This window comes from Saccopteryx leptura, chromosome 3, assembly GCF_036850995.1.
Source record: "Saccopteryx leptura isolate mSacLep1 chromosome 3, mSacLep1_pri_phased_curated, whole genome shotgun sequence".
NCBI classification, from domain to species: Eukaryota; Metazoa; Chordata; class Mammalia; order Chiroptera; family Emballonuridae; genus Saccopteryx; species Saccopteryx leptura.
In genome coordinates, this window is record NC_089505.1 from 283,555,787 (window position 1) to 283,574,948 (window position 19,162).

The 19,162-nt window shown below is 40.0% G+C and overlaps 2 protein-coding genes across 11 annotated transcripts in view; both read right to left on the reverse strand.

Annotated features, from left to right (window-relative positions):
• Positions 1-3,250, reverse strand: part of TTC27 (tetratricopeptide repeat domain 27) — a 156,690-nt gene extending 153,440 nt beyond the window's left edge. For both annotated transcript variants that reach the window (XM_066378547.1, XM_066378546.1), the window contains exons 1-2: positions 2,967-3,250; positions 1,603-1,780 (exon numbers count right to left, since the gene is read on the reverse strand). In XM_066378547.1, coding sequence (XP_066234644.1) covers positions 1,603-1,780; positions 2,967-3,066 — 278 coding nt within the window. In that variant the 5' untranslated portion in view covers positions 3,067-3,250. The remainder of the gene's footprint in view (positions 1-1,602; positions 1,781-2,966) is intronic.
• Positions 3,251-7,411: 4,161 nt separating this feature from the next.
• Positions 7,412-19,162, reverse strand: part of BIRC6 (baculoviral IAP repeat containing 6) — a 238,151-nt gene continuing 226,400 nt past the window's right edge. For all 9 annotated transcript variants that reach the window (XM_066378557.1, XM_066378563.1, XM_066378562.1 and 6 more), the window contains exons 72-74: positions 13,112-13,300; positions 10,318-10,452; positions 7,412-8,100 (exon numbers count right to left, since the gene is read on the reverse strand). In XM_066378557.1, the coding sequence (XP_066234654.1) occupies positions 7,921-8,100; positions 10,318-10,452; positions 13,112-13,300 (504 nt within the window). In that variant the 3' untranslated portion in view covers positions 7,412-7,920. The remainder of the gene's footprint in view (positions 8,101-10,317; positions 10,453-13,111; positions 13,301-19,162) is intronic.

Genomic DNA, 19,162 nt, shown 5'->3' on the forward strand with positions numbered 1-19,162 from the left:
AGAATCAAAGTTGCAGAAATGTAAACTACTAGTGAACCAGAAAAATGAAAAGGAGTTATATTAATCTATAAAATAAAATGCCTACAGTAACATTATTTTGTGAACTTATGGATACAAATGATGTCTTATTCCTCTTCAAAACCTCAACATCTAGTACAGTAGTTTGGTTTATTTGTCAAAGTACTAAACAAAGTTATTCCTTAGAAATAATGGTAGCAAAAAAAGAAAAAAAGAAAGAAAGAATGGTAGCCTGACCAGGCTGTGGCGCAGTGGATAGAACATCAGCCTGGGACACACAGGACTCAGATTCAAAACCCCAGGGTCGCCCCGGCCGGTTGGCTCAGCGGTAGAGCGTCGGCCTGGAGTGCGGGGGACCCGGGTTCGATTCCCAGCCAGGGCACATAGGAGAAGCGCCCATTTGCTTCTCCACCCCCCCCCTTCCTCTCTGTCTCTCTCTTCCCCTCCCACAGCCAAGGCTCCATTGGAGCAAAGATGGCCCGGGCGCTGGGGATGGCTCCTTGGTCTCTGCCCCAGGCGCTAGAGTGGCTCTGGTCGCGGCAGAGCGACGCCCCGGAGGGGCAGAGCGTCGCCCCTGGTGGGCGTGCCGGGTGGATCCCGGTGGGGCGCATGCGGGAGTCTGTCTGACTGTCTCTCCCCGTTTCCAGCTTCAGAAAAATACAAAAAAAAACAAAAACAAAAAAAACCCAGGGTCACCGGCTTGAGAGTAGGCTCACCAGCTTGAGTGCCGGGTCGCTGGCTTAAGCATGGGGTCACTCACTCTGCTGGACCTCTCGTCCCCTCCATCAAGTCACATATGAGAAAGTGATCAATGAACAACTAAGGTGATACAACAAAGAATTGATGCTTCTCATCTCTCTCCCTTCCTGTCTGTCTGTCCCTATCTGTCCCTCCCTTTGTCTCTCGGTCTCACTGTCTCTCTCTCACTATAATAATAATAATAATAATAATAATGGTTATAGAAAATTGCATGCATTTTAAAGAAAATTAAAATTTGATGTAGATGCCAAGATAGTATAGGAAATAAAGAGGTACATTAAAAAATTGACAACAGTAAAATTCAGGTTTCACCACTGTGTAACTATTATACTTAATCTTATAAAAGTATATAAACTTTAGTGGGAGAAGGTAAAACAAGAATTCCATAATAAACACACTAAGTTTTCTTATCTCTGAAAAGTTCACAAACTAAAACACAATGAAAGTAGTTAAAAGTATCACTCAGCAATCTAGAAGCAGCAAAAGGGTATACTTTCAAGTTAAAAGGAATTAAGGTCTAATGTTTTGGCTATAGTTATAACTTATCAGACCTAAGCACTTGGAAACTCAGTGGGTTAGCAGTTACCATTCCAATTACATGCCAGTTTCATTTACAAAACCCTTATATCCTACATCATTTTACTTTTCATTCTGATGGTCCTCTGGACAGAAGTGCTTACATACCTTATTTGGCACATTATGAGTTCTGACTAAAAGTAAAATCGAGATTTTCAGTAATGCTAAAATCAGTGCCTTACACTGTCAAAGCTCTATTAAAAGTATTGAGAGGATATTTCGCTACGAAAACTTCAGATAAGATTCTACCTTTGGGTTTTGTCCAAATCTGATGAGAAATCCAGGAATGTTAATATCTGCTTCTCTAGGTAGCTGTCAATCTTTCCTTCAGTCATCTTTGTTGAATTAAAAATATTTTGAGTCAATGAATTTAAGAATATGGCCTCATAGTTTCCTTCTAGTAGTAAGTGTAGGAAAGATCCACTCTCTGTAATATAAAAAATTAATTCAATAATCCAAAAGAACAATTATTTTCATACTGTAAAGGGCAACACAACACCACTAGGTAAATCTACCATTTTAGCAAGCAAAATAAAAAAGTGTATATTTAGAATGCTTGCTATGCATTACTCAAAACGCACTGAACAAATTCCCATCATTTTACAAACATCACTTCTAGAATTAGCAGCTCATCTATATAATGAATAGTAAGGTTAAAGGTAGACCCAGGAAAATATTCCTCATTAGTAAGTATTGTCACCCTTCTGTTGAGAATTCAAAGATTCCTACTGACAACAAAAAAGTTTCCGTAGTCTGGCTCCTCCTACCCCCACCCCCCACCGCCCATACTCCCTGATGAAAAGCTGGTTCACTCATTGTTCCTCTAATGTTCTCATGCACATTCCTGCCTCCACACTTTTACACTTGTGATTTCTCCTGCTGAGCTCTCTTCCACTTGTCAGTCTTATTCTTTAATCAAAAATCATCTCAAGTCTGACTTCTCCCATGAAACTTCCAGACCACCACACTTCAGAAACTCCCTATCCTGAAGCACCTACTACTACACACACACACACACACACACACACACACACACACACACTCACACTCACACACACACTCACACACACACACACACACCGAACTTATATACTGTCCTAAAAGGTATTTCTCTTCTAGGTCCAGCCTAAACCCCACAGTCAGATGTGCCTATATCCCACTAGTAAATGTGCCTTTTAATTCTTTATCTCTTCGGTAAATGTGCATTGCTCACAAGAATTACATCTTTGCTGCGTCCTTTCAGCTTTTCTGCGATCCTAAATAAATTACTTAACTAATCAGTACTTAAATGTCTTCATTTGCAAACTATAATTAAAAGTAACAACTATCTTACGTATCTATTATTAACGACTAAATAAATGTTAGAAAAGTAAATAACATTGCCAATGTTATTATTTCTGAATCTGGGATGTGAGAAGATTGAGGTAAAGACAAGCACGGAATCTGAGGACCACGCCCACCATGTCAAGGTTGCAACAACCCAAATCCTTTAAAAATTAGCAAGATTTACGTAGGAAAAATGTAAAACAAAGATGAATGAGAACCCAGCCACCGCCACACCTCCTCACAGTCCCCACGCTGGCTTAAGTCCCTGGCAAGTGCGCCTCTCTCACCTGAGCCCGCGACCCCCTCCTGCTTCCATTGCTGCCGCTCAGCACCTGTGGGGAAACCCCTCAAAACTGCCAGCTCCGGGGTCCACTTCGTCCCCGACATCGCCCCAGGCAAAACAGATTCTCAAAAGGGTCACACAGGAATCTCAAAAGAAAGTGAAAAGAGAAGGGTCCAGAGATCCCTAAGTCTAGGGGTGACAGTTCCTGTGGATACACTCACAGCTCTAGAACCCCATGTGCGGATACCGGCCCAAGGAGGCAACCATGACAGCGGCGCGGAGCACCCTGGGAAAAATACACAGGCTGCACCGGCTTCCGTCTAGAAAACCAGCCCAAGTTCATGACACTGAGCATGCCCAGTGGAGATGCCCCCCCCCCCACGCCCGAGCGGGGAATTGGCAGTATTGGGGCGTGGCCAACCTCAGCCCCGCCCCAAGGGGGTGTGTGCAGCCCGTTGTAGTAGCTTGGCGTCCTTGAACGCACCGCTCCAGGAGGCCTCGCTTTAAAATGCTGCTCGGAGCGGCGGTTCTACCCAATCGCGGCTTCATCCGAAAGTCTGCCGCTTTGATTCCTAACCCTTCTTGGGTTTGAACCCTCCTGACTGCCTGACGAAAGACGTAGTCCTTTACTCAAAATGCACGTGGGCCCTTACTACCAATATTTGGGTGCCATTTAAGGCATTTAGAGACCCTGTGCAAAGGTGTTCGTGAACCCCAGGTTAAAATTCTGTCAGCGCAAAAAAAGCCTTTATTCTTTGAACGAACTAAAACGTAAATAAAGTATCTGGTTTTGACGCTCCCACCACATAAACTGTGACCGACAGGGGCATTAACCCAGCTAATGATGCAGTGCAGGTTTTGGAGGACAGACAGAACGCAGCAGAAACCTGCCACCTGCGTTCCTGCCACTGAGCACAGGATGGCACTCCAGGTGAAAACCACGCTCTGCTAGCCGGGACGCCAAGGCGGACGTGCCCCTGTAGCCTGCACTGTGAGTGTGCCATCCACTATCGTGAGAAAGCTGCAGGGTAACCCTGACCACAAAGGATTCGTGGAGGAATTAAGAACAATACATCTCTGACAGGACTCTGCTCCAAGGAGGATACAAAGCAATTCTTTTTATAATTTTTTTCAGTTAGTTTCCCTTCAATATTATTTTGTATAGTTTCAGGTGTACAGCACAGTGGTTAATCATATACTTTATAAAGTGTTCCCCCGGTATTTCCAATACCAAACTGGCACCATATATAGTTATTACAGTATCATTGACTATACGTATTTCCTGGACCATATTTTACATCCCCCATGACTGTTTAGTAACTGCCAATTTGTACTTCTTAATCGCTTCAACTTTTTCAGCTAGTGCCCTAATCCCCTCCTTTCTGGCAGCCATCAAGTCTGTTCTCTCTATAACTTTGGTTCATAGCATCCCTGCTTTGACTCTGGTTCTGTATGTTTAGAACCTGCCCTGGGTGCTGTGCTTTAAAGACTTCCTAAATAAATTACTTAACCAATGGCAGTTTTGAGGGGTTTCCCCACAGGTGCTGAGCGGAAGCAATGGAAGCAGGAGGGGGTCGCGGGCTCAGGTGAGAGAGGCGCACTTGCCAGGGACTTAAGCCAGCGTGGGGACTGTGAGGAGGTGTGGCGGTGGCTGGGTTCTCATTCATCCTATATCACACAAACACAATAAATCAAAGACTACCTAGGAGTTCCTGTCACTTAACCTGAGAAACACACAGTGACCTTGAACAGCTGCCCTTTTGATCTGCAGGGTTCAGGCTCCAGAGAAAAGGCATCTTCACATCTCATCTGTGTCCTTGAAACAAAAGGCTCCTGAGTCCAAATGCTGTACAGGTTTGTGGTTTGTGCTGCATGTAATGTAGGAAAACAAGCACTGGTGAACTAGAAATACAGGGAAAATTAGTTACAGAAGCTCTCTCTCAGCATGAATGCAAGTGATTTCTTGCATAATTGTTATTTCCCACTAGTAATGCACATCCACACAAAGAAGGGTATGTGAAGATGGTGGCGGAGGTTGAAGTATTGCAGCCACAAGCCAAGGAATGCCAGCAGCAACTGGAAGCTGGAAGAGGAAGAATGGATTCTTTCCTAGAGCTTTCAGAGGGAGCAGAGCCCCACCAACACCTTGATTTTGGACTTTTGGTCTCCTGAACTGAGTATTTAAATTTGTTACTTTAAGCCACTGAGTTTGTGGTAATATTTTACAGCAATTCTGGGACTAATGCAAGTATATATATATATATACACACACATATACACCGTATTTTTCACTCCATCAGACGTACCTGACCATAAGACACAACTAGGGTTTTGAGGAAAATAAGAAAAAAAATATTCTGAACCAAATGGTATGTTAAAATATTTAATAAAATACCGTATTTTTCACTCCATAAGATGCACAGGCATTTTCCCCTCCACTTTTGGGGGGGAAGAGTGCGTTTTCTGGAGCAAAAAATATGGGAGGGTATGTATACACACACACACACACACACACACACACACACACAAAATCCCCCCCCCCAAGAGAATGAGAGAGGAGAAAGGGAGATAATCATCAACTCATAGTTGCAGTACCTTAGCTGTTCCTTGATTGCTTCTCATATGTGCCTTGACCAACGGTCTCCAGCTGAGCTAGTGACCCCTTGCTCAAGTCAGAGACCTTGGACTTCAAGCCAGTGACCATGGGATCACGTCAACGACCGACCCATGCACAAGCCGGCAACCTTGGGGTCTTAACTTGGGACTTCAGCGTCCGGGTCAGTGCTCTATTTACTACACCACCACCAGTCAGGCTATTGTTGATAATTTATACTGTACTGTGGGTGACATTTAATTAACTCTTCTCTTTCATAAATAGACTACTTTGTCATTCTTGGCGTAGCTCACCACCAAGCAGGCCTAAACACTATGTGTTTCAGAACCTTGATTTCCTGGTCACATACTGTTTGTTCCCCCTTTATCCATGCTTAAGAAGCTCTGTACAACCTGTAGTCCCCCTTTTCCTTCAGAGAGCAACTCAGCATTCAGAATACAGCTTCTTCTGGTCAGCGCCAGACTCAGGGTTCCCACATTCCACTTTCTTTCTTTTTTCTTTTTTTTTAACAGAGACAGAGAGAGAGTCAGAGAGAGGGACAGACAGACAGGAAGAGAGAGATATGAGAAGTATCGATCATTAGGCTTTTCGTTGCGACACCTTAGTTGTTCACTGATTGCTTTCTCATATGTGCCTTGACCGCAGGCCTTCAGCAGACTAAGTAACCCCTTGCTCAAGCCAGCGACTTTGGGTTCAAGCTGGTGAGCTTTGCTCAAACCAGATGAGCCCGCACTCAAGCTGGCGACCTCGAGGTTTCGAACCTGGGTCCCCCGCATCCCAGTCCGACGCTCTATCCACTGCGCCACTGCCTGGTCAGGCGCCACTTTCTTTTAAACAAATACTTTCGAGAATCACCATAGGCCCTGGCCTGTTGGCTCAGTGGTAGAATGTCGGCCTGGCGTGCAGAAGTCCCGGGTTCGATTCCCAGCCAGGGCACACAGGAGAAGCGCCCATCTGCTTCTTCACCCCTCCCCCTCTTCTTCCTCTCTGTCTCTCTTCCCCTCCCACAGCCAAGGCTCCATTGGAGCAAAGATGGCCTGGGCGCTGGGGATGACTCCTTGGCCACGGCCCCAGGCGCTAGAGTGGCTCTGGTCGCAACGAAGCGACGCCCAGGAGGGGCAGAGCGTCGCCCCCTGGTGGGCGTGCCGGGTGGATCCCGGTCGGGCGCATGCGGGAGTCTGTCTGACTGTCTCTCCCCGTTTCCAGCTTCAGAAAAAAAAAAAAAAAAAAAAGAATCACCGTAGTTTTCTTTTGTGACAATTGGTCTTGGAAAAATACCCTTTCCTTTCTCATGCTTAGGTCTTGAAAAGTGTCTAATTCTTCATAGAAACAGCATTTCAAACATGCAAACTGTTTTAGAAATAAGACATACTAACAGACCTAAGTCTTTATTTATTTGGCTCTTGGAAGAACTTGCATGTAAACGAGCCTATATGGCAGATACAGGCTGTACTGGGACAGCACCAGAGAGGCACACCCTCTCTGCTCTACAGAGCCTCAGTGGTTAACGCATACACATCACTTCAGTAATGTAACCAGAGTCCAGGTAAGAAAGGAGCCCTTTAGGAAAGCATCAGTTTCACAGTGGCTTTTCAAATTGACCATTCCTTCCCACATATACTTAAATTCAAATAATGAATACAGTCACAAGCCCAAATGTTGGCATAGAATAAAATCATGTTCATTTATTTTTTTCTGCATTTTAGAATTAGAGGCATAAAATTAAATATGTTGAATGTAATAAATTCATCCATACAAGTGCAAGTCTCCAACTACAACACATTTTTATGGCAAATTTATCATTTAAAAAATGTACCAGAAAATCAAAAAAGAGGGAGTATGTCATGTAACTTTTATTGAAGTGTATTGTAGGGGGTCTTCAGAAATCAAATATGAGCATGAAGATATGGTCAAACATAAAATCTATCAAATTCAGTGAAAAGTTGCTGACTTCAAATAGTAGTTGTAAGAATGAACAATATATATTCTTTGTTAACAACCTCTCACTCTACAGTAAAAAAAAAATAAAATAAACATTCAGTAAACATTCTTTCCTAAGGTAGTTTCCCTTATATAGCAGTGATTTATCCATTTCTTTGTATACACAAATTTGTTCAACATACCAATCAGTGGTTCTCACAATTGAAAAATAAAAGCACAAAAAAGTTTACACTCTTGTACAGGTAAATAAAAGATCACCTTGAATTAAACTGGATCTCCTCAAGGGCATAGTATAGTTTCAGTTTCATTACCTATTACATAATTAGTTTCTTACATACAAATATTGACATATTTGGCTTGTGCTTCAAAGCCTTTGTGTCTATGAAGTCCATGTCAATGCAGCTCATAATTTGAAGTCACTGGAGAGTTCTTTGCTGCTGCCGGGTTTGACCTGATCGTGCATGAGCGTCTCCTCAGCACCTGCTGTGGCACTGCACATCTCCGCAGCATCGTCGGCCTCTGGGTCCAAGCCTTCAGGACAGGGAAGTTTCAGCAGCTCTTCCCGGAGCTGAGCTGTGTGACGCTACACAGGAACATAAGTGATGTTAGAACTGCAAACCCAGGGATTCTACCACAGTATCATTTGAGGAAGGAATTGAGTTTAAAACAAAATTCAAAGCACAGGCCTAAAAATATTTATTGAGCACCTTCCTTATGCTAGCTACTGTAACAGAGAGAGAACAAAATTGGCAAGAAGTTCCAAAATAACTGATTTTGAAAAGTCCTGAATAGCCCACTGACCCTACGGATGCCCCCAAGCCTGTAAAAAACAGCATTATTGATCATGTATTTGCTACATATACTCTTTTAAATTCTAGAGTAACCTCTCAATAAGTGATCCATGCAGCCTCTGGTTGAACATTTCTGAAGAAAAGACAAGTTCATAAATTAACATTTAGTGCTATTTTAGTGAATGAAAACAAGTTTTTAATAGGTACTACATTCTATGTAGAATCCCTGCAAAATATTTCATGCTATTTGTCTCACTCAATGCTCAGAACAAACCTTAGAAAAATTTCATTATCAGAATTGTTTGAAAAGGTTAAGCAAACAAAAAAGATCTAGATTACCTAACTGTATATGACTCTAAACTGCTATTTAGGCAAGGATGTAATAGAGGGTGGGTGGTTGTCTATAAACATTTAATTTTAGTTTATAATTTTCTAGAGTGAAAGAAATAATCTCAAATATTATACCAAGGGCTTTGAAAATTAGTTGTGTCAACAGCTGACTTTGAAAATTAACTAAACATTTACAGAACAAATTTTACCTGTCAAGCACTGTGCTAAACACTAACGATGTAAAAAGCAATGAGTCGAGTAAGGAACATATATAATCTGACCTCATGGAGCCCAAATTTGTTTGGAGGTATAAGACATAAAATCAAGGTGAGGTAAACCACATATCTGTAGCCATCTGTAAGGTTTCAAAGTATATTTACATGTTTGTAACTTTCTCTAGCCTCAATTTGCTTTCCATTGTGGACAATACTAACAAGGTAAGGAGAAAGAAAAAACTTTTCTTTCAAACTATTGTTTGAAAAGTCACTTTTAAAGAGTCAACGCCAAAGTCAGTGGTATAAATACAATGAGAAAGAGAGAGAATGAAATTGCCCTTAGGGCCAAAATGTAAACCTTTACATATACAATCAGTCAGGAAAAGGGGTATTATGAGTGTTTCAATAGGCAGGCATAGGGTGTTAGAGAGCTTATAATACAATCATCTAATGTAAAAGTGGTGGTAGGCTTCTATACAAAGAAATTTCAAACGGAAATTCAATGAAAGTGAGCTGGAAGAGCCAGTAAAAGGTAAGACTGAAAAGCATTTACAAAGGCCCAGAAGGGAGAGAAAGGTGAGTGACTAGAGAGGCGACCCAGACTTGCTGGTTCTGGAGAACTGGAGAGTAGGTCACTTTGGTAGAATGGAAGTTAACTAGCCAATTAATTAGTGAGAGTGCGGGGCTTCACAACAGAGGCTGAAATGGTAAAGCTCTAGTTTGACAGTAAAAGAAGAGAAACAGTTTAATAATGGGGCAAAATCTAAGTAGCCTGAGGAAGGTAAGCGTTCAAGAGAAAAATAATTTCCTTTTTAAGTTTTTAAAATGGAAATATTAAAGTCAGAAGGAAAGAAGCTAGGGGAGATGGAAAAACTGAAGGGAGGAACGGGAGGATAACTGGTGGAGGATGAGAGGAACAGGGGTGAGCAGCAAGAACAGATGCTACGAAGCAGGGGAAAAACATCTCCAACCACCCCCCGTGTTACATGTCCATGCGGGAATGCCCAGGTTGAAAACAACTGCTTGCCTCCCTCAGGCAGGTCTGTACCACAGCCACTTCCACCAACCAGCTGTTGGAGGCTCTACAGCTACCATCTCCCTCATTGTTTTAAGTAATAAAATTCTATTTAGAAGGCCAGAGGCCTAGAGAAGAGCTAATGGGATAAACAAAAGTCATCCATGGAATACATTTTTTGTCATCACCTTCAAACAACTTGGTTAAACTCAGTTGGCTGAGCCCCCGTCCCCACTTTTTATTTTAGGAACTGTTGATTCACTGTCAAAAAGAACGTATCTTTTCTATAGACTTTTGGAGAGCAATTTACACCTCTGAATTTACAATAAGTTTTATATTTATTTGATTTCCTCCCAACATTTACCAACCAGTGGCCATGGTTCTGTCAATGAATATGCAACCCTTCTTTTAAAGCCAGCAACAGGGCTCAGGGCAGGAGGCTTACTCACCTTGAGCGCCGCCGCGTGGTGGGACATAGTCCTGCCCACCCGCTTGTCACTGCTGTACTGCTGGATGTCGGCAATCCACTCCTCGCACTGGGCCATGATCTCAACTCTCTTCAAGTAAAAATGTTTGTGTATAACCTTAAGAATCAAGCAAACAAGGGAACAAAATGTGTTCAGGTCAGAAATTAAAAGACAAAGTATGTGAGCGAGTTCTACAGGATGAGAAGGATTACGGTTTCAAATTATTCTTAAAAGTCATCCCCCTGACTCCCAAGTTCCTTATGTTAGCAGTTTTTCTTCCAGAAAAAAATTGATGCATGAACGAAAAAATTATACATTGACTAAGTATATGTATACTTACACAGTTTTTAATACATTTTAAAATTGAAGTTTAACATACACAGAAAAGTACACAAAACATATACAGTTGGACACCTTTTCTCATGAACATACCAATGTAATCTCTACAGGTGAAAAACAGAGCCTTACAAAGCATGCCAGAAGCCCCCTCTGCTACCTTTCACATGTAATCTTCATTCAAAGGAATACACTATCCTGACTTCTTACGTTCACTAGTTTTGAATTTCTGTGAGTGGAATCATACGAAATGTGCTTTTTCGTACCTGGCTTCTATGCTCTGTTGTGTTTATATTTGCCCCTGTTTATTATGCAGTTCATTCATTTACCTTGCAGTACACCATTTTTTTGAATATTCCATAATTTGTCCATTCATCCTATTGATGGAAAATTGGATTGTTTCCAATTTCAGGCAAATATGAATAATAGCATGAACATTCTCTACATCCAATACGTACACAATTGCTGAGCATATACCAGGAGTGCAACTGCTAGTCACAGGACTGATCAGATCCTGCCAGAGTTTTCGCAAAAGGTTATACCCATTTACGTTTTCATCAGAAGTGTATCACAGTTCCAGGTGCTCTGCATCCTAACATCGAGTAATGAAGCCCTTAAACTCTCAGAGATGCTGAAGATAGGAAGACAGGGGCCAGACAGCGCAGGGCTATGCTAAACACTCTGGGGTTTCTTCTGCACAGTGGGAAGTCACTGGACTGAGATAAGATTGTGTTTGGAGAATTATTGTAAAGGGACAAAAGTGGAAGAAGAAAACCAGTTAGAAAACTACTTCCACAATCCAAGCAAGAGGTAATGGTGGCCTGAAATAGGCTGGCCATAGTGAAAACGGGTTTTGTTTGTTTGTTTTTGTATTTTTCTGGAGTTGGAAACGGGGAGGCAGACAGACTCCCACATGCGCCTGACCGGGATCCACCCGGCATGCCCACCAGGGGGCAATGCTCTGCTCATCTGGGGCGTCGCTCTGTTGCAACCAGAGCCATTCTAGCGCCTGAGGCAGAGGCCACAGAGCCATCCTCAGCACCCGGGCCAACTTTGCTCCAATGGAACCTTAGCTGTGGGAGCGGAAGAGAGAGACAGAGAGGAAGGAGAGGGGGAGGGGTGGAGCAGATGGGTGCATCTCCTGTGTACCCTGGCTGGGAATCAAACCTGGGACTCCTGCATGCTAGGCCGACGCTCTACCACTGAGCCAACCAGCCAGGGCTGAAAACGGTTTTTATCACTGAATTTTGATGATGCTTTGAAGGGTGGAGTCAAAAGGATTTGTCAATTGCATGTAGTACGTGTGAAAAAAATGAAAAGTCAATGAAAAGTCAGGAGTGGTAAAGGTTATAGGCTTAGAGGATGGTGCTTTCACTGAGAGGGGGAAGAAGAATCCAGGTTTTGTTTTACACACTGTTGAGTTTGAGATGACAAACGTTTTAGTGGACTTGTCAAGTAGTTTATGTATCTGGGTTCATTAACTAAATCTTAAGGGCACTGAAGAAATTACGATACAAACAGGAGGAATACAAGTTTTTCAAAGGAAGAAACTGAATTTCATTTATCCTTGAGCTCTGAGTACCTTAGTGCAGTGTCTAGTAACAGCTGACATTTAATATGGTTGTAAAATAAGTTGCTGAAGTAATCCAAGCTTGAAAAGGAGCACAATGCAGTGCTTAAGCACACACACAAAAATGCATATGATTTCCTATGATATTAAAGCAGGTGATTTCTGACTACCTTTCAAGATAAATGCAAGGTTTGCAAAAATAAATTACCTAACTTTATCATTCAAAATGTAAATTCATTTAGTAATAACATAACAAGAAATTTCTTCAAAGTATAGTCATCAGCGCTGTTGGATGAAGAGTACACAGCCCAAGTATGATGGTGCTTGGTAGTCAAAAATAGTATTTGCTTAGTTACGTTAAAGATAAATTTTCTGTCAGGGAAATATGCCAAGTTCTCTTCTAAAACGTCAAGTTTCTACCACAATTTAAGAGACTGATGATCAAAGGAAATAATTTCAAGAAAGAAAAATGTTTCATGACACAGTTAAAGTAAGGTAGTTCAAAGTTCACACACAGATATTAGTACATGAGCAAAGTTTCTATTTATCAAACAACTTTAGAAAGTATGTTAACTAACAAAAAAAATTTTATGAGGAATATTTTAGTAGCATAGCTACAGTTTGCTAATAGAATTGCAACTATTAAAATAAGAAATAAAACTGCCCCCAAATCTAGTCAGATGCCTTTTAGGAAGTAGGCAGTTTTAAAATTCTTCTATGCTACATTATTACTGATATTTTATGTTTAAAAACTATTGAAAAGTTTATAGTGCATCATAAATACTCAGAATATAAAGACAAGTACAATTCTAATAAACTATATTCTATGACGTCTTTAATCAAATATTCCATTAACTGTATTGCACACACCTCTTTAAAGCATGGGGAGGGGTTTCTGATCTGCTCCAACATCGCCCACTTCACGGTTGCTTGGCGGATGTTGCCATCATACTCGCGAGAACTCTGTGTGCCACTGGGAGTGCCTCTGGACCGTTCATATCCTGGTTCATTAAAATACGGCTCAGATACTAATATAAGGGACTGAACAGACACCAATACCTGAAGAAGAGGGAAATAAAAAATAGTTGTAATGGGAAATTTTGACTACTAATAAACTGGTATCTTGCTTCCACATATTATCACCATAAAATTGATGTTAATAATTTTAATAACTAAAATACTTATTAAGGCAAAAATAAAATGGATAGTCTTATATAATATTTATATATCCTATATTTTATATCCTTAAATCCTCAAAAAATAAAGAGATATAAAGATTTTATTTCCTAAAACTGCTAAAAAAAAGTTTATAAATATCAAACCAATTTAAACATTATTATGCTCAAACTGTCCTTACTTGCAAAGTGCATAAAACTAACCATGCACACTTAATATTCACTTGTAAGGAAAACTATGCATGAAGCAGTCTTTATTTTTATTCCAAGGGAAATTAACTTCCACATTATCACAAAAACCTTATCACTGGAAATGCTCATTGGCAAGATGACATGGCTCTAAGACCATTTCTGATGCCCACTTATAAAAGACAAGACTCAGGCTTGTTTCTCCAGACGTAATAAATGTTTACAGAGCTTGTTCTTAGCTAATATAATATTGCTGGCTGAAATACCTATATAACAAGCTAATATAACATCTTTGGAAGCAGGGAAGCATTAGATACCATATGCCTGCTTTGTAACTAAAAAGGAGTAATAGCAATTGGCCTTTCATCAGGAAGAATGATTAAATAATACCAAGGATATGCATCTTGGAAGTCGAGAGAGAGAGAGAGAGAGAGAGAGAGGGATTTTTTAATGTATTGATTTGAGAGACAGGGAGAGAGAAACAATGATTTGTTGTTCCACTTACTTATGCATTCGTTGGTTAAATCTTATATGTGCCCTGACTGGGGATCAAACCCACAATCTTGGTGTATCGGGTTGATACTCTACCCAACTGGGCTACCCGGCCAGTGCAAGCTATACCTATATATATATTTTAAGACTTTATTTATTAATTTTAGAGAGAACGAAGGGAGAAGCAGGAAGCATCAACTCCCATATGTGCCTTGACCAGGCAAGCCCAAGGTTTTGAACTGGTATCCTCAGCGTTTCCAGGTTGACACTTTATCCACTGTGCCACCACAGGTCAGGTCGCGATCTATTTTCTTTACAAACTTTTAAACAGGAACTTGAACTTTAAAAATATGATCTAAGAACAGATAAGATTAAATATGACCTGAAGTGACTGTGTTATTAAGGCCAAAGTCAATTATATATAAAAAAGAAGTTTAACCTGCATCTAATTCTCAGGCAAAAATCTCCTATGTTTAAAACTTCCTGAAACTAAATCTATCATTGAAGGAATATGATTTTCCTCTGGCTGTACACTTTCCCCTAACTCAACCCTGAAACTTTGGAAATAATCCTCCGGGGCATACTATTAGTCCTTTCCCCTTCCTTTGTAAGTCATCTTCCTCTCCTATTATACAAAGAAGTAGGATATAATCACCATTTTCCAACAAAGGCAGAGAAAGGATTTAAATTAAAAATTCATCACAAATCTGTAGAACTCATTTTTTTATTTAACCTCACCTCCTTTGAGACAAAATATAGTTTTACAAATCTAAAGCAGTTGTAGATTCAAACAATTTAAATTTCAGATTCATAGAATATTTGGTTTAAAACTGCTAAACCAGATAAAGAAAACATAAAGAATAGATGCTTTGTATACAGAACACAGAAAATTATGTTTAATAAATAAATTTGGGTGTAACTTATTGTCTGCTAAAAGAAAAAGCACACATTGGACTATAAAGTGTGGATTTGATAATATTTATATAATACAATACTGGAATTCAAAGTACAATTTACAACATAGGTTCTTTTATCATTGGGCGACGTATTTACTTTTTTAAAGGCATCTTCTATTTACTATTTAAACAGGTATCTTTTTGGGGAAGGGGACTTGATTTGAGGTGGTGAACACATAGTGAAATGTACAGATAATATATTATAGAATGGTACACCTGAAATCTACATAACTTTATTAACTGATCACACCCCAATAAAGGCAATTAAAAAAATAAACAACTGATTTTATTGTAGCCCATAAAACATTGAGCATGAAAAACATAACTATCCTTGGAAAGAAAGACTTTTTAAAAGAATTTGATTTTCAATATTCAAAAATAGTAGAATTTATCTAGTTTTGAGTAACAGTGTATGATACTTGAAGTCACAAACCACAGTAAGCAGAGTAATTTATTCCCTCATAACTTATTTTTCGGTCATCAATGTAATGGTGATAATATCTACTACATTATAGGATGACAGTGAAAATTAAATAAACTTTTTTTTTTTTTCTTTCATTTTTCTGAAGCTGGAAACAGGGACAGTCAGTCAGACAGACTCCCGCATGCGCCTGACCGGGATCCACCCGGCACGCCCACCAGGGGCGAAGCTCTGCCCACCAGGGGGCGATGCTCTGCCCATCCTGGGCGTCGCCATGTTGCAACCAGAGCCACTCTAGCGCCTGAGGCAGAGGCCACAGAGCCATCCCCAGCGCCTGGGCCATCTTTGCTCCAATGGAGCCTTGGCTGCGGGAGGGGAAGAGAGAGACAGAGAGGAAAGCCCGGCGGAGGGGTGGGGAAGCAAATGGGCGCTTCTCCTGTGTGCCCTGGCCGGGAATCGAACCCGGGTCCTCCGCACGCTAGGCCGACGCTCTACTGCTGATCCAACCGGCCAGGGCCAAATAAACTTTTTTGGGGGAAGGGGTAAAGCAGTAGTGTTCATAAGTAAATTTAATTAATACAAAGTAGCTATTCTTTCGTGGAGCAAAAATAACAGCATGCATCCAAAAAATAGTAAAAGGTAAAACAAAAATCACTTCTACTCTAAAAATAAAATATTTTTACCTATGTGATAGGAGCATGCAAAAAAGCAGTCAGCATGAGTTCCACTTTGATCAACAAAACTTAATTAAAAGAGCTACCTGGATTCAAACAAACTAACTAGTATTTATCATAGCTATATATAGCCCAAATATTTTTTTAGAATGAGTTCAAAATGATTTGATAATAAACAGAAAAATATCTACTGCATGTCATAGTATTTTACATATGGTTATGTTTAAGTTGACTTGATAATAAACAGAATATATTTCATTGCACAATGTACGTTCACTGATTCTTAGTCAATACATTGATATTTTCATAAAGTCAAGAGTTAGGCTTTTATTTTTATTTTATTTTATTTTATTTTTTGTCTTTTTCTGAAGCCAGAAACGGGGAGAGACAGTCAGACAGACTCCCGCATGCGCCCGACCAGGATCCACCCGGCACGCCCACCAGGGGCAACGCTCTGCCCACCAGGGGGCGATGCTCTGCCCCTCCTCCAGGGCGTCGCTCTGTTGTGACCAGAGCCACTCTAGCGCCTGAGGCAGAGGCCAAGGAGCCATCCCCAGCGCCCGGGCCATCTTTGCTCCAATGGAGCCTCGCTGCGGGAGGGGAAGAGAGAGACAGAGAGGAAGGAGAGGGGGAGGGGTAGAGAAGCAGATGGGCGCTTCTCCTGTGTGCCCTGGCCGGGAATCGAACCCAGGACTTCTGCACACCAGGCCGACGCTCTACCACTGAGCCATCCGGCCAGGGCCAAGAGTTAGACTTTTATTAATAGGCTGAATTGACTGTCGCTTTCCTCTTTAGCTTCATATTAGCATCCCCAAACTGCAAGAAGTTCTCATTGTAATTTGTTCAAGGACTGACTATCAAGAACCATATAATAGCTTCCTTTTACTATCTTTGTCAAATCAAAAATTTAACCCTATTAATATGGTCTTCTACCAGGCCACTCAACCAATCAGCAATCTTGTCTCCTACAATTTTATATACTCATCTGGTTAGCACAGTCTTATCATTACCCATCCTATTAACTTATTCTTATCTTTAGAGTATATACCAGTTTGCCATATTTCTCTTCTAACCTACTCTCATTAGGAATTATTAACTTCCAAATTTCCTTATTTTCATATCATGTCTAATCAAGGATTTAATTCTCTGACTTGGTAGAGTATACTAAACATTTTTATTATAGATATTTCAAACACTGGAAAGTACAGAGTATACAACCCAAAATATTAATTTGCAATCAGAAAATATATAACATGAAACAACAGCATCTTGGGGTGAAGAAAAGGAAACTATCTTAATTAATAAAATACCCTAAGAACTCTGTACCTGCCTTTCCAGAAAACTATGCTATTGAGTAGGACTGTGATGAGTAGCTGTTTTCTAGTACTTTCCATTTTAATAAACTTCGTAGTATATATTTAACATTTATAACCATTGTTAAAAGGTTGATTATCTGAATCATTAACTATGTTTAATGATTCTTGCATATGACATCTTTATTAACTTTCAACTGGAACTATTCCAAAGGAATTTTATACATTACAGCAACATTAAAAACCAGTTACATATGCAATGTCAAAATTTGGTGCTACTGATAAAATGCAGTAATTCTTGATCACAACCCTAATGAATAATAATGTGATTTACATTTTAAATTATGAAAATGGTAAAGATGATTATTAGGTTAGAGCTGGCATGACACATATGGCCTAAGACTAGAAAATGTGGTATTTTTATACAAATAAATACTATTTTTTTAAGAGTCTCATTACAAGAAACTAAGCAATTCTAATAATGCTTGTCACTGTTCAAAATATTTTGGGGATCTTAATTATATATAGGCTTCAAAATATTTTTTTTAATTTATTCATTTTAGAGAGTAGAGAGAGAAGGAGGGGAGGGAGGGAGGAAGAGGGAAAAGGGAAAGAGAGGGAGGGAGGGAAAAAGAAAGAGAAGTGGGGGAGGAGCAGGAAGCATTAACTCCCTCCCATATGTGCCTTCACCAGGCAAGCCCAGGATTTCAATCCAGCGACATCAGTGTTTCAGGTCAACACTTGATTCACTGTACCACCATAGGCCAGGTGCCTTCAAAAATTTTTGTGGAAGATTTTCGATTTGTCAAAAATATATACTTGTATCCTCTGTGCACATATGATAAATACAATAAAAGTGTAAAACATCTTTGGATCTCAAACTCATATTTTTTTTTAAGTGAGAGGAGGGGAAATAGTGAGACAGACTCCCACATGTGTCCCAGCCGGGATCCACTCAAACTCTAAGTTTTAAAATATTAATTCTTCTGAGACTCTGCTTCTGAAGGAAGTTTCTAATTCATGATAAAAACATGCAACAAACTAGGAGTAGAGGGAAATGGCCTCAACATGATGAAGGGAATTTATGAAAAACCCACAGCTAACATCATACTCAATGAAAAAGACTGAGAGAGTTCTCCCTAAGATCTGGAGGAAGACAAGGCTAGTCACTCTGGCCACAGAAAGACATAGCTGCTTCTTGCTCCTGACCAAGTTGATTTCATCACAAATCTGGAAACCTAGATTCAGGAAACTATATAAAATATAAAGTCATATAATACAGGTATTATTTATAAAACTAAAAAAAAAAAAAAACTAGAACAAATATTTTGTAAAAGGCTATGCTCTAATGTTAAGTGAACAGAGCGGTATACAAATAATTTATCTACTGTGTTAGTTACGATTATGTGAACTTATGTATATGACAAAATAACCTTAAAGGGAATATATAGAAAATACATTTTTATGTGTAGGTAGTTAAGTTTTCCACTTTGCAAAATTTAAACCCTTGAATATGTTTATTTTACAGAATTAATGCAGATATACAGGCAAGATAAAAGTTAAAAGCAAATCAAATTTTAAACTATTAAACTCTGAAATTTAACTGTAAATATATTTTTAAAACTATAAAAATTCAAAAGCCGATTCCAATTCTCAGGTAAGTCTAAACTTACTACATAAAAAGGAGATATCTCTGAGTAA